The sequence below is a fragment of the Teleopsis dalmanni genome, chromosome 2 (genome assembly GCF_002237135.1).
Source record: "Teleopsis dalmanni isolate 2A chromosome 2, ASM223713v2, whole genome shotgun sequence".
NCBI lineage: Eukaryota > Metazoa > Arthropoda > Insecta > Diptera > Diopsidae > Teleopsis > Teleopsis dalmanni.
The window spans coordinates 130,003,457-130,025,234 of NC_051847.1; the positions used below are offsets into that span (position 1 = coordinate 130,003,457).

At 26.8% G+C, this 21,778-nt stretch overlaps 2 protein-coding genes across 2 annotated transcripts; one reads left to right on the top strand and one right to left on the bottom strand.

Annotated features, from left to right (window-relative positions):
* Window positions 1-1,195: 1,195 nt before the first annotated feature.
* LOC119684096 (peptidoglycan-recognition protein LB-like) lies at window positions 1,196-2,592 on the bottom strand. The gene is made up of 3 exons (XM_038098045.1): window positions 2,160-2,592; window positions 1,566-1,970; window positions 1,196-1,472 (listed from the first exon to the last, which is right to left on the bottom strand). Exons 1-3 carry the CDS (start codon window positions 2,341-2,343, stop codon window positions 1,288-1,290), a joined length of 774 nt encoding a protein of 257 aa, XP_037953973.1. The 5' UTR covers window positions 2,344-2,592; the 3' UTR covers window positions 1,196-1,287.
* A 16,138-nt stretch (window positions 2,593-18,730) lies between these two features.
* Window positions 18,731-20,753, top strand: LOC119683367 (peptidoglycan-recognition protein SC2-like). Its single transcript, XM_038097027.1, has 2 exons — window positions 18,731-18,824; window positions 20,208-20,753. Exons 1-2 carry the CDS (start codon window positions 18,788-18,790, stop codon window positions 20,720-20,722), a joined length of 552 nt encoding a protein of 183 aa, XP_037952955.1. The 5' UTR covers window positions 18,731-18,787; the 3' UTR covers window positions 20,723-20,753.
* Window positions 20,754-21,778: the final 1,025 nt, after the last annotated feature.

A 21,778-nucleotide genomic window follows, 5' to 3' on the forward strand; every position in this document is an offset into this window, starting at 1 on the left:
AAATTGCCCTTTCGTGGTAAGCGTTTTGAGTCGATTCAATAGGTAAAAGAGAATTCGCCGAAGGAACTAAAAGCCATACCTGCACGGGCCTACGAAAAGTGTATGAAAGATTGGGTTAAGCGTTGGCATATGTGTGTCGCTTCAGAAGGAGCATACTTTGAAGGAGATAAAATAAATTTGGAATAAAATTTAAATTTGTGTGTTTTATTTACAAAATCCGGGTACTTTTTGAGCTATTCTATATAACTATTACATATATTTGGTAACGTCACCTTACTTTACTTACTTATATACGTCATAATAAGCCGTCATTGGATTGCTCCACGCGGCTCTATACTCTAGGTGTCTTTGCTAAAGGTGCGAATTGTCTAGTTTCATATATTACTATATGAGTACAATAAGTATGGTTAGTACTTCTTAACTTGAGCACTCCACCCGAGACACGGTCTTTCTCTATTTCTTCTTTCTCCAATTTCCCCTTCAAATACCTTTTTCTTTGTAGCCTTATTGTTCATTCTCATGGCACGAGCATATGATGCAGCATGATCTGATGCAGCATTTACCTCCAGGTGAGTCTGATGCTCGCAAATTCTCTAGTCTCGTATATCAAGCGTAGTTACTGCTTCTTAAAATTGTGGAAAAAATTTGTCCTAGTAAAATTCGTACAGCTTGTGATAAATTCAGATAGGGTAGTCGTTTTTAATTCGTAGAGAACTAAAAATCTTATGAAGCACATGTTTGTTCTCTCGTATCACACTCAGTATGGTTTTATCATTCTACGATAGAGTATTTGATCTCTAGACTGAGTTGATGGTTGTTAGATTGTAGCACAATCATCTATGGAATTCAGTTAATGCAACAATCTCTTCTTATATGCTGTATTACTCCACTATGCTTCTTTTATCATAGTTTTCGATTTGAGTATTAAATTAATATTTTATTATATGTAATTATATATTTTATATTTAATTATATTCATTATATTTAATTATAGTTATTCTATTTAATTATATTTAAGATTTGTTACGTGAATTCCATTACTAATTGTTTTCCGAGTAATCATTCAGTATACATTACTAAAACAATATTCAAATTAAATTTAATTTTTAACAAATTTTCGGTATATTTGTCTTAAAACAAACTATATTTAAATAATTTGAAATGTGCATTAAATTAAAATAATGACACAATTTTATTTAATCTCATTTAAGTGTAATCTCATTTATATAATCTCATTTACATCGAGTGCTCGGACATAGAACTAATCCTTAAATAGTATGTTTGTTTCTATGCAACTTCCCGCCAATGTTTCCATTTTTGAATTTCCGCGTACAGTGCAGCGCCAGGACATTCAGTATCGCGCACCTGTCTATGTCCGTACAGAATATAATCTTTACGCAACTGTCCAGTTTCAATTGAATATTTAATAAAGTCCTGTGCCACCTGCAGCATTGGAGCCGGCGGCAGTTTCTCTGTAAAACAAATACACATAAAATATAAGCAACGAAATCGAAATTGAGTTGTAATGGCCCAAAACAAACTGAAGCCACTGCCATTTAACATACCAACAAAATTGCCAATTAATAATAAACCAATGCTTTGACTGTTATAATTTGGTGCATGTGCTCCAACCACATTGTAACCACGTGCTTCATATACATTGCCATCAGCGCCTATGGCAAAACTGTAACCAATATCGGCCCAGCCGTGTTCATCCATATGAAAATTTTGCACCGAACGCATTGATGCCTTGCAAGCGTCCTCCGTTAAACATACGCCAGGATTGTACGAATGATGTATGATGACATATGGTGCAGGTCCAGTGAAATTTACGGTATCGCTGGGTTCTCGTGCCTCCCATTCGCTGCGCTTAATCAACCGCCATGCGCGTGCTACGCCGCTGCCCGTGCTGATTGCGGTTTCGCTGTCGACGGGTGCTGCATCAGCAAACAGCATTGCATTGACACTGGCTGTAGGCAAATATTAATATTTAAGCATTAATTGTGCGAGTATAATATTCAACTGCATATAATGCAACTGCACTATACATGTTTTTACGCTTTATAATTGCTAAAATTTTCCTATACATTTTAGCCATGCAAGGGAAATCTATCTTTTAGTTACCCGCACTTCAGTAATTATAGATATTGATAACTCACTTGTTGTGATGCTGCCATATGCTAAAAGCAGAACGCTCAATGATATCAGCAACTGAGATAAAATTGCATTTGGCGCTGTTCTAGCTGTTGTAGCTGTTTTAACTGTTAATAGTTCGTTTGTTGTCAGTTTCCGTATCATGGGAATCCCCTGTAAATAGTCACTTTGTGTATCGCTTCTGGTCATGTTCGATTTTAATTTTTAGCTAAGCGTGCGTTGTTCTGTGCAGGTGAAATGCAACGGATTAAATGCTCAACATGAATTTCCAATTTTTATATTCTGCTCGACATTGGCATTGGTCACTGCGGTGCTCCAGATATTCTGTTTGTTTCTACAAAAAATGTTCATTTTTGTACTTTTTTTCCGTAAATTTTGTTGTTGTTTATTTACTTTCAGTGGTCATTGTTTTGGTTTTTATCTTAACAGTTTGATTGCTGATTTTACTCTAAATATTTAAAATTTCAAAAAACAAAAAAAAATTGTGTTAATCATATTATCTAGGTTGATTACTTGATTATTGCCCATTAAACCGGGTGATACGACTTATTATTCCAAAGTATATATTACAATTTAATTTGGAAGTAATTTTTTAATTATATTGCCGTTGCTTATGGTAGAGGACGTACGAGTAATTTTCGTTTAATTCGAAAAAAGTTTTGGGAATTCCCCCGGAAAATCTATTAACACGTTTTGTTCATGAAAGAAGCCTTATAGTTGTTTTTAGTAATAACCGCAAAATTTTTTTGTTGCATTAAAGAAATTGCTTTATTATGTTTATGTAAAGTCATTTGTAACAAATCAGTTTTGAGTTATAGCGCCGTAAATTTAAATATCTGTGCTGTATACGAAACTTTTTTGCAAATAATTTTAATAGCTTATTTCAGTGGGGATTTTTCGGAGTTTTTGTTAAACATCGTGTGATTTTTCCTTAAACTTTGCTCTTTTTTTTACTTAGGAGGACGTTCAAATTGGTAATTATGCATTAAAATAAAACGAGTAAGCAAACAATATGCATTAAGGAAATTTGAAAAAAATTGGGATTTTTCTTTGTGATATATATGGTAAAGATATCTTCTCTGTCACTCTCTCTTTTAGTGCAAAATTGAATAAATAAAAAAATTCTTAACTTAAACAGAAGACAGATAAGCAAATGCTATGTAATTAATATTAAAATAGAATAGGAAGAAGTATTAAGATAGAATATAAGTAAGTCAGATGATGAAAAAGAAAGAGAAAATATATAAATTACTATTAACAAAAAATTGATTAAAAGACATACAAAAAACAAAAAAAAAGACAAACTAAGAAATCAAAAAAAAAAAAAAAATTAGAAAGGATAAGGCAATAAGGATAGAAAAAGAAAGAACACAGAAATTGTGAGTAGTGGTTTTGAAATAAAATATGTAGAAGCGATAGAAAGACAGAAAAGAAATAAATACATAGAAAACAGTTTTTTTCGAATAGGTAGAAAGCTTCAAAGTCTCAGTGTGTGACTGCGAGAATCCATTAAAACAATGTCTTAAAAATAATGTTTTAGCAGATTTTCCATCAATGCGAAAGGACCTATAGTTGGAACCATATTCCAACCATAGGTCAGCGTTATCGTTTATATAAACAAAATCAGTAAATCAGTACATAACAGGATCAAAAAGATCGGAATTAGTTTGTTACCGCACATAATTTGACGGTTTAATATAAATCGAAAAAAAGGGATGGAAATCTCGCAGAATATACATTGCAGAATGGATTTCTAATACATGATTGTATAGTGGAATGTTGCAAAAGTTGTGCAGACATCTGTTTAGTTCCTAAACTGTTTGGGCGGTTTTCTTCTAAGACTTGGAACAACTTGATATGTAGATGCTGAGTTCGAAGCAGATCAGGGGTATATTGTGGTCACAAATTATATATTTTTGCGCTGCTAAAATAGATGTAATAAGTATAGCGGATCTAGTGGTTACATTAAAAACAGAATAAGGGAAGTGCTTACAGTGTCTATAGTTGGCACAGTCATAGATATAGAAAAGGAATTTGAATATATGAAAAAAGAACATACAATAAAAGGGTAAAAAATGTATTGCACGAAAAGGAACATTAAAAATGATTAAAAACCCATTTTAAAAAATTAGATGAAAAAAGTGTCATATAAGTGGCAACTATAACAACATATATTTTAGTATATAGTATTCTATTTAGTATATAGTACATAACATAATATATAGTATAATATAGTGTTTTTAATTTAAAATCGTTTAGTTGTAAAATAATAAATAAAAACAGAATATTAAAAACATTAAAATAAATAATACTATCTAACAATGTTAAATATTACTAACAAAATAATTAAAAATATGATGTAAGTCAGTAAAGAAATTATAGAAAATATTTGTAGAAAATCAAATCGCATTTATTATTAAAATAATTATGATATACAGATAATTTAGAATATGTATTATAAATTTTTTAACTTTGGAATAAGTATAATCTTGAAATATAAGTCTGTTTAGGTCTATTTTGTACCAAACCAAACAAAACAAGAAATTTCTACACACGATGACATCACATCACCTAACTTACTATTCCTTGCGGAAGGTCAATTAAAAAGTTAATAAAAAAAATCGCATATCAGTCTTAATTAAGTAGACTTGACAGTACTTAGATAAAAACTTGTGTAGTAAAAGCTTAACATATTTTAGACTGTTTGAAGAAAGCATTTATACCAATCAATTCTGAAGGTGATCCGATCACAGACTGAACAGTTTCTACTTAATGGAAAGAGTCCATCAAATAGAATTGAAAACAGAAAATTAAACGAACAAAAAAAATAAATAAATAAATTTTATCTCAAAAATATACAGATGTCAAAAATTTTTTTGATGTTACACCTGTTCAAGGACAAGTTGGAGCATTAGTCTGATGTTAAAGATCAACAATCTATGTGAAAATTCTATATCATATCATTTAGTGAGATTTATTTCTATTTGATCAATAGAAATTATTTTAATGTTGCGATATGCCAGTTATTAAAATTAACTGAGTAACCGCTAATATCAGCTTGGGTTTAGGTAATTACATTCTATGATTCAGCAATATCTCCGGAATTCACCAGAAAAAAGCCAATGCATAACAGCATTTTTGAACATATCCTGAGAATTTGATGATTTACAGATTTAGATTTAGAATTTAATTTGATATTATAAAACAAAAAGTAATTCTTAAAATTACATGAGAAGAAAATAATATATATTCTTCAGAATTCAATTCGTGGGCTAAATTATTGAACTGGTTTTGCTTTAAACGCGCTGTCACCAGCAGAAGTCCCTTCTTCTTCTTCCTTAGCACAACAGTCCTGAGAGGTCCAGTGCTTCCTCAACCAATTTATGCCATCTGATTCGATCCGATAGCAAGTTTTTTCAACCATTAGAAGATTCTATAAGAACGAAAAGAAAAACATTACTTTAGCTAGTAGCGTAGCCTTTTAAAGAAGTGATGTTAGAATGATCGCATAGAAGTTGATTTTACACGGTTCAGACTTAAATGGTGTTGTCAATGTCGTGGTCTTATGTGAATCTTAATACAAAGTGGTGCTGTCATTATAATAATAATAAGTATTTAGTACAATGAAATGCTATACTTTAGAAGAGTGTGCCACAAAGAATAAACGCACCTTGTGCTATAATCCTGTTCTTCATTATCTTTTAATATCAAATTATTGTGATATCATTTCGTATTCAGATAGAGTATCAAATAAATTTTGTTTTATCAACTTAGTTCTATAACAATATTTGATAAAACATGCACATTTTAATTAAATAAAGTATTATTTTTTTTAAATTATATTTTTAACTATGATTAGGAAATTCCCCAAGTTCTTCCATTTTTCTTCTTCAAAAAATTGATAAAAAACATAAATAAATTTTTTGGAGGTAAAATCATTCGAAAAGTAAACGAAACACTAAAGCCTATGCTTTTTAATTTATATGCCTTTATTAATTTATTTATAAAACAAAATTATTCGTTGAGTTTGCGTTAAATTCCTTTCAAAATTTCAATTAATATGGAAGCTGATTTTAATACCCTGTATTAACTAAGAAGCCTCAGTTGCTTGTCGCTCCACCAATATCAGCCCACAAGCAAGAATTACCTGAGTAAGTATCGCCGGGTTGTCTCAGTATTTTTACGATACGAAGCGAAACTAATAAATAAATAATGCCAATTAATAATACTCCAGCAGTTCAACAATCTAATCTCATTTGATTGATTTCTGTTAGATACTAATTATTTCTAATATGTTTTTTCATTAAAATAGCAATTATTTTATGTCAACTACTAAAATACAAAATATTACGTCGATTGGTAACAAAACTGATATCAGTCAAAATTTTCTTATCAAAGGTGATGTGGCGAATAGTGAACGCCTCAAATCCGAAAATTGAATTTTGGCAATTTGTGGCGGTTCATTGCTGAAATTCCTGTTTGCCTAATGAAATTGACCCCGTGAATAAATATGCGAAAAATATTGTTGTTGTATTAGAATTTAATTTTACAATTAGTTTTTAATAGGCAATAATATTAAAGTGTTTGCAAAAAATAAATAAATATCCAAAATTTTAAATTAAAAAAAAAAATAAAATCAAAAAATAGTACATGGAAATTAATTAAGGAACCACAGTATTTATTTATATTATTTAAAATGTTAACTTTTAAATTATTTTCTCAATTAACAATCTATTTTGATTTTATTTTAATTTGATTTTTATTTTAATTTGACTTTTATTCAAATTGTATTTAATTGTACGAGTACATAGTCACATTTGATTTTAATTTAATTTACTTCATTTCAGTTCACTACGTTTGATTTTGAAAGGGTAAGTAATATTTGAATTAATTTTAATAAATATTATAATTATATACTCATGTTTATTTTGTTTTAGTTTTTATTTTTAATTGTCTTTATTTTGAATTCTATTTATATTTTAACATATATTAGCTCTCATTAAAATGTCAGAAGTGATTGTTGATACTATAAAAAATTAAAATTAAATTCAATATTTCGTTGATGATCTTTAAATGATTATTAACTATTATGAAAAAAATGCGGTTTCTTGATCATCTGTATTCATTCTTTTAGCCTAATAATCACTTCAAATTGCCTACTTTAAGAATGAGTTCGGTACATAGGAACTCAGCTCAAAGTCAAAGAAACTACCTCGATACTGTCTACAAAACTGCCTCGATTCTTGAATGAATGAATAAATAATTAACAGTAAGTAGTGTTATGCAGTAAAACGACGAAAGTTAGATTTTCTTGGTCATATTTTGAGGCATCCGGAAAAGTACGGACTACTGAAATTAATCATTGAAGGCAGAATCGAAGGCAGACGTGGGCTTGGGCTATGAAAGTTATCGTGGCTGAAGAATTTACGTCAATGGTTCAATAAGAGTACAAGATCACTTTTTCAAAAGGTTGTAGATAAAATCAAAATTCATATCATGTTAGCCAAAGTTTTAAGCGAACAAGGCACATAGAAAAAAAAGAAGAAGTGTGATGACTTGTTTTAAATGGCAATTACAATTGACTGGTGTGTCAAATGCGTTTCCATTACATGACAAGAATGCGAATATGACATCATATGACTACCCGTTTTCATTGTACTGACAATATTTGACATTGAAAATGACATAGTGAAAATAAGAAATAGTGTGAAATTGTTTATAGTTTTTAAAATCTTTGTTATTAATTTTTTTAAATCTATTTCACGTCCTTAAAAGTACTTCCCTTTCAATATAATAAATATATGCCAGCATTTTCACCAATCCTGAAAATAATTGGTAAAGTTTATTTTTTAAATTGAAGATTTTTTTGTAATATACATTGTCATCGAACCCCTTCTACAAAATTGTTATGGTCAAAAATTTCACTGCCCATATATGTATTATTTAATGTTACTTTTAGGTTCAATAAAATTAGATGCTTGAAAAAAAATTAAATTAAATTTTTGTAGTCCATAATCAATTGTACAAATGTCGATATTGGCATAAAATTAGATACAAATGTCAGTACTACCTACCTAGAAAAGGAACTGCCTTTTTACAAAGCCTTTTTTATCATAAAAGTATTATCTAAATTGGATTAAGATTAAAGATTTGTGATAAAATTTTGATAGTAATGTTCTGTATTTTGGGTAGGTAATTAAATATTTCGAATTCATATCCTGACAATTGTAGGTTGTGTGAAAAGTATATAAGCCAATGTCCATTCTTTGTTGGTGTCTCTATTTGAAATATTAATAAATTAGTTACATTTTTCAGTTCAATTAAGACTGAGAAAACTTTGTGTTAAATATAAAAAACCATAATTTAATGGTTTGGTTTATTCAATAATATTAATATTCGACCACTGACATGGGCAATACCCGAAATAGCTGTATGGTTGCCCCAAAAAATTCAATTAATTAAAAATAATACAAAAAGAATTTTTGTTGTTGTAGTTTACTACATTCCGAAACATCACTGTCACTGCAAATATTAATGTTTAATTTGATGTTTTTGTTGTTAGTTTTAAAAATATAATAACCGCTGAAAGTGTGTCTAAAACTCTTGATTTCTGAATTATTTCCACTATATTTGACATGTGTTTTGTGAGATTAATTATTAGTCAAAAAACATCCCTTCGTAACTTATTCTGTTTCAAATAATATCTTTGGTGTGATTTTATTATGTTTTATTTTATATTACTTCATTTGATATTATTTTATTTAATATTATTTTATTTTATATTATTTTATTTCACATTTTTTTATCTTATATTACTTTATATGAAATTTTTATATTTCATATTTTATTATAATTTTATATTATTTTATTTTATAATACTTTCTTTTATATTATTTTATTTCAGTTACATATTATTTTATTTTTATATTATTTTATTTTTATTTTTATATTATTTTATTTTATTTTAGTTTTATGTTATCTTATTTTATTTCATTTGTATTTTTTTTTTATATTATTTTATTTTACGTTTATTTTTATTCCAATTTATTTGTTTAATAATAAAAATTTTTAACAAAGTATCATATAACATATTTTTTCATAATTTAACTTAATTTTTATATACTTTTTGTTTCATTTTGATTTACTCAAGATTTACTAAATATTGATATCAATAAATATTTATTTATCAATTTCAATTTTGTAGTCAAAAAATTTATTTTTGAAATAATGTGTACAGTGGCTTCTATAATAATGTGGCGAATATATTTTTATTTCATGTAAATACTAATGCATAGTTTTGGGCTGTTCTTGAAACTTTACTAATATAAACATATAATGTGGAACTATATTTTACATATATAGTAAAATAAATTTGTTTTGTTAGCGATATATAACAAATGAAATAATATTTAAGTTACAAAAGAAATTCATATCTATACCATAATCCATAAAATAATCAATATAATGAAATTAAGTAATAGTTTTACATATATAGATACTTTACTGTCAGCAATCTTTTAATATTTAATTTAATTATTCTATTTCACTCAAAACATTTTATCAAAATTTAACTGTAACATACTGTACGAATGTCAATACCCGACTGACTTCTCACAAGATGGCTGCCTGTCATCATCGACTGTCAAACGAGAGGGTTGCCGGTTTGTTTCAAATTATATGGGAAATTACATTACAAAACAAAAATTTTTATATATATTGGAACAATGTTTTTACTGCAAAAATTCAATGAGTTTAGGTAATTTTATATGTGAAAAAAAGGTTATTCTTCGGTTATTAGAGCTAAGGATGAAGTGTGTGAGAACTTCATTGATTACAGTATCGCCTCTGTTCAAAGCTACCGAAGAAGAAATTTGTCGATACCTAGAAAAGCATGTGAAAGTCACTCAAAGTTAATAGGAATTATATTGGTTATTAGAGAAAGAAAATGTAAAAAAATCATTATTATTAAATATAAATATAATATATCATAGAAAGTAACAGTTGGATTCTGGAATGAGGACATGTAATATTTCTTTAAAGTAAGAAAAATATTTCGAAGCCATATATATTAAGTTATAATGTCCAAATTAAGGAATATTCAACTGATACATGATATAAGATATTTTTGAGATACTGAAAGCCGATTTCATAGTCATAACTTAAGTCTCAATACTGACTTAGATCATGTTTAAGTATTCATTATTACTGACGTAATTTATACTTATTACAATTAGATTACAATTAAGTATTATATACAAACACGCTAGTTAGTTATTTTTATTATACTTTTTTTAAAAAGAAATAAAATCTCTGATTATAATTACAAAAAAATTAACAAAGAGTTTAATCTCTGAAATTATTTTTGTTATTTAAACTAATTAAAATTGTATTATAAAAAGTTTATGTCATACATTTGACTCAATTTACAATAAAAAAATTTCTGTATAAATTGTGAAAATCCCCTTTTAGTTGATAAAATTAATCTGTAAAGAAAATTAACGTCAATTAGTGTAAATCAGCTAAAAAAAACTGACGTACTGCAGTACGAAATTTATTTGCTTAAAAAGTGAAAATAAGCAGGAAGGAATTATCTTCAGAAAATACATTTTTTCTCAGTAATTATATTAGGTAATCAATTATAAGCTTTGACCTTACTATTTCCTTTAATCACACAAATGTCAACTTTGTTTTGATCCTTGTCTTTTCATTTGTAGGTATTAAAGCAATTGTAAGGAAAAGCAGTGAAAATATTGACAACGAACACAAATAAACTTTTGCCAATAAAACTTTTCTGCAACGAACTACATTTTCTCAATTGCTTTACTATTGCTCTCCATACTCCCTCCTAACTACATTATGAGTTTCCCATGTTGAGTTTCCTCATTGTAATCTTTTGAACTGAACTGAACTGAGCTGAACTGAATGCTGAGCCTGTGCTTACTCCTTCCCGGCTTATATATAATTAATACTTTCGTTAGTTGGCTTTTGTCTTTAGACACACGTGCAGTCGCTCTATGTATAGTATGTGCTTTCTACCAGTTCTGCTCTGCTCCTTTCTATCAACTTAAATAAGAACTAAAACGCCTTGAGCTGTGAGTTTATCTTCGTTAAAGAAAATTTACTGCTAAATTGGCAGAAAGTATATAAACCTTAAAACTGTTACATTTACTGCGTCTCAACTTCTCTTCTTACTTGGTACTTTGGTACTTTGGTGCAGCTTATCTCAGTATGTTGCCCAAAAGATGTGTCAAGCAATTGTCACTGATGATGATGCCAACGATTTCAATTTACTAAAGAAAAAGTTTTTCTTTCTTGGCTTTTTTCTTGGCTCGTGTGGAAAAAGTTTTTATTTTTGTTTTGTAGTTAACTCAACGCCTAACATTTTTGTTGTAATTTCAGCTTCATTATTTCACTTAAAGTGACAAAATTTTAGTCTCTTTGATATATACACTTTTAAATATTTTATTTTTATATATTATATTCCTACTTAATATGCAAGCATCAGAGAAAGTTCTAGAAAGTTGAAACTTAAAGGAATACTAGACTACTTATATGACAGTTGGATTAATGAATTCATGCAAAATTTAAAAATTTTTTTTAGTTTTATTTAATTTTATTTTATTTTAATATTTTTATTTTATATTAATATTCTTACTATATTTTCAAATTTTTACTTTATGTTACTATTTTTATTTTAATTTATTTTAATTTTATTTTATTATATTTTATTTTAATTTTATTTTATTCTATTATATTTTATTTTTTTAATTTTATTTTATTTTATTTTATTTTATTTTATTTTATTTTATTTTATTTTATTTTATTTTATTTTATTTTATTTTATTTTATTTTATTTTATATTTATTTTATTTTATTTTATTTTTATTTTATTTATTTTATTTTATTTTATTTTATTTTATTTTATTTTATTTTATTTTATTTTATTTTATTTTATTTTATTTTATTATTATTATTATTATTTATTATTTTTATTTTATTTTTATTCTATTTCATTATTTTTATTATATATTTATATATTTATATTACAATATTTTGTTAATTATATTTACTTTCATTTATTTTTATTTCTATTTACACATTAATTTAAAAAAAAATAAATGATCATATATCATAATAACTAAGTGATTAATAAGAAAATGCTCTTGATAGCACTGCATTAGACTATATATAAATTTCTGTGGCATTTACAATTGACAGTAGTCCACCATGGTCTAGAGTAAATTATGGTGGACTATAAATAATGTTTCATAAGTTCACGTTACATAAAGTTCCACTTACATTTAATGATGTGTGAGGCTGCAGAGTGAAAGTACTGTGAAAGTATTGAAAGTGAATTTAAGACTTTATTCCTAATTTTGGGATCATAGCCATAGTTAAGTCTAATCCAGCTATTATTTTTAAAACTTTAATCATTTCTTAGTCACTGTTGGAGAGATTTATATAAGCTTTCTATGTCTGGTCATTTTTATTAAAATCATACATATTCAGATAGATCATAACTATTGTTGTGTAAGTTTCATCACAAATGTATTTGGACTCATAGAGGCCAAGAGCCCGTTGTGATGTGAATGGGAAAATTTGCTTCTTAACTATGCAGATGTCTAGCGGAGTCATCAGGTTTTCAATAGACACATTAAAAATTTTGTTGGGCCAGCTGTATCTAGATTTGCTAATTCCTGTAAATTGAAATCTGCTCTCGAGCTATCCCTTTTTCAGGGAAGAGCCAAACAGTGCCATGACACATACTCAATTCTTTCATCTATGTTCTCATTCTGATATCTTCTTCAAGAGTAGTCTAATTGCGTGCTTATTCAGAGTTGTTTTCTATTTCTACAGCATTAGAAAACAATAAAATAGATCTAAAAAGTGACTATGTACTAACATAGATACTTTAATAACATTTTAAATGGAAACCGTGTCATAACCTACGCTTAAATTATTAAATGTTTCTATTATTATTAATATGAAAATACTCATTTGTTAATATATTCATTTATTAATATAAATATTTTGAAATATTGAAATTATGACAAGAAAGGCATTATGATTTAAAATCCTTTCAAGTTTTTCAATGGCACATTGTGCCTCTTCTAATTTTATTTGTTTTTAAACTTGTATTAATCTTTATCAAAAATCCGTTAATATAATCCAACTAGACCAAACTGTATCTGGTCTGTAAAATCGGCAATTTTGAACTGATTCGTTTGACACAGGGTCACCTAGAATAATGCAACTACTAATTATCCACTTGATAAAAATAAAATATTTTTTATCAACTAAATTAAATTGAATTAATTATTATCCTTATTGAGATTACATTAAATCTAAAAAAACTTAATTAAATTTGTTACGTTCCCGTTTTTTACTCTCACTAAAATATCACTTCTGAGATACGCATATAACCTAAAACCACATAAAATTACATCCCCAAATTATACATAATAAACTAGATAAACAATTATTGATGATTAGTATAAAACTTTTGCAAAGTAGTCAAATTAAAATTTCAATTAAGACGAGAATAAATTTTTCTGCTCAAAGTTTGTTAAAGCATCAAGGGAGGCTGTTAAATATTTCGAACTTTTTTCCTTCACATTTTTATCTTCAAAAGAATTTTTTGTTTATTTCCTTAATGAATTATTCTATGTTAAGGTAGCCGAAAATGATGGATTATATCAAAACTTTTGAGTTCTCTTTACAGAAGTTCGTTAAAACTTTCTAGAGACAAAAATTTCTTTTTATATTGAAATAATATTTATCAATAAAAACCTATAAACATATAAGATGAAATTTATTGAAATTATCAAAGTGTAAAATTTGTTGAGCAAAAATTACTTGACTCGAAAGTTTAAATGTTTTCAATAATAAAAGTTTAAAAATTTCTGGCAAAACTTACTCATAATTTCAAGTTTAAATTGCATAAAAAAACAAAATAAATTAAAAATATAAACTTTGAAATTATTTCATTGAAATGTTTGAGATATTTTGTTTCAAAACTGAACTTATAAAATACTGACTATTTGAGAAAAGTTTACTTATTAAATATCCTCAAATAAAACAATCGAAAGTTTTAAACGTCAAAATTAATTAATATTTTTGAAAATGAAAATAAAAATTTTTTTTGATAACAACTTTTATATAAAAGCAAAATTTTGTTTTTCTTGACTAATTAAATCTTAAAATTTTTTTTCATCCAAAATTCTTGTCAGATTTCAACGGACTTTTAAAGTATTTCCAGTAAAAAAGGAATATTTACTTCTTAAGATTGTGGTCATCATAAAGTAACTTTAAAAGTTTTTTGGACAGCTCTTGGATATTAAAGAATATATTAAAATTCTGATTCCTAATTTGAGTAGATTTACAATTACTTTTAGCGCAATTAATCATATATGATATAGCTGGTGATTTTTAGCTGCATGAGTACTTAAAATAATAATATAAGACAGAAGTATTTTTAGAATGAAATTTTATCATTATAATCAATCATTATAATAATTTCAAGGCATTTATTTTTTAAATATGATTTCCGGCATAGGTCTGCCGCGGGTACGAGCTACACGACTCCATTCTATCAGTCAAATTTTTGACTTTTTTTGCAATAAATGTGACCATATGGCATCAATCGTCAATGGTGACATGAACATTGGTTTCCAATGCTGCAAGAGTTGCTGGTTTGTCGGTTGTCGGGATAAACTAATGACTTAACATAGATCCATATGGCCTTGATTTGGGTCAAGAGGAGGTCACTGGGTCGAGATCTACTCTTCCCCTTTGACATTAAGAGGTCATCAGCGGCTGACATGCTGGCTTTCATTCAAAAGCGAAATGTCTTATCCTGTCTTTGTACCCTGTTTATTTTTATTCTATTCTATTCTATTCTATAGATCTATAAAAAATAATCAAAAGGCGTCAAATCGCTTTAACAAGGAGTTAAATAAAGTTGTCACCAAATTGATTTCGCAATAAATCGTTTGTTAAGCACGCTGTATGGCAAGTTGCACATGGAACTTGGTTCTTGTTGGAACCAAACTTTGTCGATGTTTAACTAATTTTTGAAAACCGTAACGTTCATCATTTACCGTATCGGCAGCTTCTTCCTCATTTCGAAAGAAATTAGGATCAATGATGCCGCCAGTATGTAAACCGCACCAAATGGTCTATTGTTGATGGTTTTGAATCCAGAAGAATAAAATTAGTGCGAAAATGATCAATAACTGCACGAATTGCTTGCCCACTAGGTGGATTATGTTGACCGAAAAATGGACGAAGTGCTCTATGAACTTCGTGAACAAATTCATTTTTTTCAAAGTTAATGTTTACAATTTGGAAATGTTGTTCTAACGATTTATGATGAACTACCAAACCTTACTGGGAACAATTGTCAGCTGTTAAATCATAGTTATCGATATTAAAATAGTTCTTATGCAGTTAAAAAAAATCATAATACTCATTAAAAATAAAATGATAAAATTGAAATATATAAACTGAAAGACCTTAATTGCCAAATATTTAACTAAATTAATTTACTGCTTACAATCACTTTTCCAACACAATAACCTTAGCGTGAAGAACAGAAAGTTGATCTCTAGCCAGATAATCGGACTAACACTACTCTATAGGTGTGCCGCGTATAACAAAGCTGCAAACTCTACTATCCAGCAGCTGCAAGTTGATCAAAGCCAGGCTCTCCGAACACTCTTCAAAGTGACATCTGCACAAAAGACATGTTAAGAGACCTTAGAATAGGCCAGGTCAAAAAATACATAACGGACAGAGCCCTGATGCTGTTCGAGAAAACCGACAGGCTGGCCTATTTAGCTCTATCTATTCTCAGAATAATTACTAACCGCACGGGGCGGTACACAGATCTTAAATAAGTCATCAAATAATCACGAAGCTTTTGAAGAACACATAAATTAGTCAGTAAGAAGGGTGGGACTCTGCTGAAACCCCCAAACTATCAGAGTGCTTAGATGCATTAACTCGGAAAAGGCTCAAGATTAACTATATATTTACAAACTTTTTATTATCCTTTGGCACTATTGAAAAGTAAAATGCAAAAATATAAAAAAAATAAATGTATAGGCTCATGTAGGTTTCGGTAAAGTGGTGTACTATCCTTACTCATATTGATTATTATATTCGATAAACTATTGGGTGAACTATCGGAAACTAAAATTTAAATTTTAAAATTTCAGTGCTGTTCTGATGATATTATTGCACTCATCCTTGTTCTTTAATATTCTTTAATAAATTAAAGATTAATTAATCTTTGGCATCATTTCACAAAACAAAACCTAGTACAATTTGGTAGTAGGTTATTCTCAACCAAATTGTAGGAGACAACAGTAAAAATAAGATGTGATTGTTCAATCTCAAATTAATTTCAATTAGGTTCGGCTCTTACATTAGTTACAAATCAATATTAATATTAGCTTTTATTATAATTTTTAATATAAGGTTAATTTTTAGTTTTAATGGTCAAATTTTATTAATTTTAGTTTCAAATGCAAGTGACTCCTTCTATAAATGGAAAATAATCCAGATGCTTCATCTCGAGCGAATTAGGGGTGTTCCGCAAATTTCTTCTAGCAAAACTTTGTCTTTGCATTTATTGCACTTATCCGTTTTATAATTTTTCATCAAAAATTTTAATTAATTAAATGCAAAATTCAATACTTAAGTAGTTGCGTATTTATTTTTTTTGTTTAATTTGTTTTTCTTTTATTTTATTTTATTTTGAAATATAAATATTTGTGGAGAAGAACTGGAAGTGTTGCGAATATTGATGTTCAAAACTTTTGACTTTTAGTTCTTTACAAATTTTATGGCAACAACTTTCCTCAGGAGAAACTTGTATCGAATAGGAAAATTTCTTTCTAGGGAGAATGAAGAAAAATAAAATTTGGAATAATTGGAAAATATTTGGAATCTGCAGAGAAAAATGTATAGAAACTTTATGTGATTAAATTTAACTACAATTTAAATTTGTTAAGAATTAGTACTTAAATGTTCGACTGAATAGAATTCCAGTGAGAATGTCAACAGTATTTAATTCATAAAAAAATAAAATCTTGAGCTTCTAAAACTTGTCCGCTTTTTAAAAACAATTAGAAACAATCTTGCAAAAATCGCAAGAAAGGTCACGAATTAAATTTGAATTAAACGCAGGGTAAGATTGAGAGCATGTACTTAAAGAATTGCGGTGGATTTACACAGAAATTGTCAGAGCTATAATAATACTGACTTATAGGTCGATAGTCCGAAAAAATGGTGCAAGTCCAAGAACGGTTATTAATCCACACCTTCTGTACGTTACAAAGACTAGAGTGAATATATGTAACAGCAGCGATGTGAATATCCAATAATCTAATAGCATTCTTTGAGGTTCTCGTACAACATACTCGTCGTCTTTATATTCATGGTTATCTCTTGGTGCACGGTAAAGATGCTTTCCTACGCAGAGGACTTAGGCAGCTGTATAAATATTGAAAAGTTGTAGATTCTTTGGGAAAAAAATATTTTATATGTAAATGCTGAAAATAATCGGATTGTTTTGGAGTTGTTATTGCACTCATTAGATTACAAACAATATTGAAGCAATGCAAACATATCCAATATCATCTATGGAGATTTTTGTACAAAATACTTGTATTTATATTTATAAGCAGCTGTATATAATGAGATATGTATATTAATCATGAGAAACTTACAATTTTTTCCGGAAAAATTTCTAAAACATAAATGCCGAAGATAGAAAATCTGACTCTACATAAAAACTTTTAAATTGTTTTTAATAGATAAAATATTTGAAAAGATATTATTTCTAATAAACACAAAACTATTACTGTTACTAGTTGAGAAATATTCTTGTGTTATTAACATAACGCAATATGCAAACATGTATATAAGAGTACATATCTATTACATATGTATATATTACATATTTAAATCTGCATCAATAAGCAATTTTATTATTAAATAGTAATTAGGAATGTCAAATAACAACCAAAATTATTCGTTCCCAGTAACAGTATGGACTTTGTTTTTCTAAATGAAAAATTTATGATATTTGCTACACAAGACTAAATCTTGAAAACTTTTTTCTCCACTTTTATTAATAAAAATTAATTAAATTTTAAGTTTTGTTATTAAATTATTTATTAAAAATAAAAATGAAACTATATTCCATTAAAATATTAAAAAAAAATTAATTATTTGATTTTACTGTAACGTATACGCAGCAAAGTACAGTTTTTAATTAATTTTGTTATCCGTTCAGTTTTAACCGATAAGTAATCGATTTTGTTATCTTAAATATGTTATTTTCTTCTAGAGACCACAGCTGTCTAGAAATACATAAAATATTTGGATATTACGCATAAAAATAACTTTTTGATAATATATTTAGATTTGCGCCTTAAGAACTCGGTTAAAAGATTATCAAAAAGACACGCAGTCGGTGATAACAAAATTATGAGAACTCGGAAAATATATTAATTAAAGCTTGAGATTATTTTTTGTATTATTATTGGAAGATGTCCCGTGATTAGTATATAAATACTGCTTTATTGTCTTTAAAAAACAGTTTATTTAAACTTATTTAAACAGAATGAAGTTCTTCCTCGCCCTCCTCGCAGTTTTGTGCTGTAAGTTGTTTTTAATAAAAAATTAATAATATAAAATTACAAAATATAAAAAAAGTGTTAATATTTATGTAACTAAAATCAAAAATTTAACAAAAAAATATAATAAGTAATAAAAAACAATTGAACGAATAAATAAAAACAAAAATAAAAATAAATATAATACGGTTTAATTTATGTGCTATATTATATTGAAGTGTTAATATATAATACATTTTTTCATGATAATTGACATAAATCAATAAAATATAAAATAAATTAGAAAATATAAATTTTGAAAGAGTTTAATTTCAAAAGAATTTATGCTAAATATATATATAAAGATATAAATATTAATGATAAAAATATAATTTATAAACAATATCAATTATAATAAAAAAGTAAACTAAATAATAACTTTTATATTACATAAATAAAAAGGTAAACGATTAATAAACTTGTGACCTATAGTTATATTAAAAAAATTCAAATAGATAAAATGAATAAAAAAAAATATAAATAAAAATAAAAAAATTAAAGAAAATAAAAACAAAAAAAAAATTAAAGAAAATAAAAATAAAAAAAAAATTAAAGAAAATAAATAAAAAAAATTAAAGAAAATAAATAAAAAAAATTAAAAAAATTAAAGAATATAAAAATAAAAAAAAATAAATAAAATAAAAATAAAAAAAATAAATAAAATAAAAATAAAAAAAATAAATAAAATAAAAATAAAAAAAATTAAACAAAATAAATAAAAAAAATTAAAAAAATTAAAGAAAATCAAAGAAAATAAAAATAAAAAAAAATAAATAAAATAAAAATAAAAAAAATTAAAGAAAATAAAAATAAAAAAAATTAAAGAAAATAAAAATAAAAAAATTAAAGAAAATAAAAATAAAATGAAACAAAAATAAAAAGATGAAAATAAAAATAAAAAATAAAGAAAATAAAAATAAAAAAAATTTTAAAAAAATAATACAATTAAAGAATATTAAAATTAAAATAACAAAAATAAATGAAAACAATAAAAAAAAATAATAAAATAATGAACAGAAATAATTTATTCAATGTGGTATGAAGGAAAAGTACAATAAACGTAACAGTTAAAATTTAATATAAATAATGAATGTATTTATAAAAGTATATGAATATTTGAAACATTAACATATATTAATACATTTTAAATATGAAGTAAAAAAATAATATTACAAATATAAATAAATAGTACTTAGTAGTGCTGATAATGTCATATAAAAATTTTATTAAAAAAATATATTAATTTTATATTTATTTTGTATATATAAATTAAGTTAATTTTTAAATTAATGTGTGTTTAAAAGTTCAAGAACTAACTAATTTTTTAACTAATTATAATTTTTTAATTAATTATAATTTTTTTGTAAGGTGCCAATGGCATTTTTGGTATCACCATCATCAGTAAGTCTGAATGGGGTGGACGTGCTGCTACTTCAAAATCCTATCTTGCCACTGGTTTAAGCTATGTAGTCATCCACCACTCAGCTGGCGCTTACTGCAGCACCATGGATACCTGCAAACAACAAATGCGTAACATGCAATCATACCACATGGATTCCTTAGGTTGGGCCGATATTGGTTACAACTACGGTATTGGTGCTGATGGTAACATTTATGAGGGCCGCGGTGCTGGTGTTATGGGTGCACACGCTACCAACTGGAACAGCAAATCTTATGGCATTATGTTCATTGGTGACTATAATAACTATAAACCTACCGCCACTCAAATCGCCAAGGCTAAGGAATTGATTGCTTATTTGGTCAGCAAAGGCTATGTATCATCTAGCTACACTGTTTATGGACATCGTCAAGTTGGTTCCACCGAATGTCCCGGTAACAACTTGTACAATGAAATCAAGACCTGGGCTAACTGGAAGGCATAAGTTTTAAATAAAAATATTATAAAGAGCATAATTAAAATATATTAATAATTCCTTGTATCACAAAAAATCTATTTAAAAATTTAATTTTTATAATACTCGAAGTATAGAGTCAAATTTTGTTGGTTTTATTTTTTGGATCTTGTTCTATTTATGTTTAAATTTTGTTTGGTAAAAATTTTATTTTACCGCTTCTGCACATTCAATGAGAGAAATTTTCTTCAATTCACTTATGTTAAGTTTTATATGAAGCTGTATTTATGCGATATTTTTGGTATAACACTTATCTGCTTGTGGTAATACTTTTCCTGAGCTACCATAATCACACAACGTTTTAGTTTGATTCCTGCTGTTTATTCGGTTTTTACATTCAATTTGTGTTGCTGTACTCGTAAAACAGGCGGCATATTCATTTCTTCACATAGCAGGGAAGAAAAATTTTTTGTGGTTCTTACTAAAGACATGAAATAGAAAAGGAAATTATATTTGACATTGAAAAACACAAAATATGGAATTTTGAATGTTTTGTTTTAAATATTTTATATGAAATTATATTTGCCTTAAATATGGGAACTTATATAAAGTTAGAACTAGATTTTAATATACAACATAAATCGTGATAAATTCCATAAAACAACAAATTATAATAGTTCTTATAACAGGTCAGTTGTTTCTGATTAAACTGATATCGATTTTTTATTAACTGTCTACGGCGGATATGCCATATCTTCCAATCCAAAATTATTTAGATCCATGATTTATACAGTATAACCACATATGAACAAGCTAAAGAAAGATGCAAAAAAAAAACGAACACAAAATACATCAAAAAGGCTCTTGTCTGTTTAGACGATTACAGTCTAAACTTAAGTTTTAACACTGGTTTAAGTTTGTCTTAGTCATGTTAACTGTTGATGATTGAAGATGGTGACTGAAACATTATATATGGTAAGTGAGTGTTTAAAGTTTCGATTGTTCCTTAGAATCTTACAGACCTAGAAGCTTTTATATCCACAGCAATGCGAGCTATGCTTTTTATGTAGAAAATGAAATAAAAAT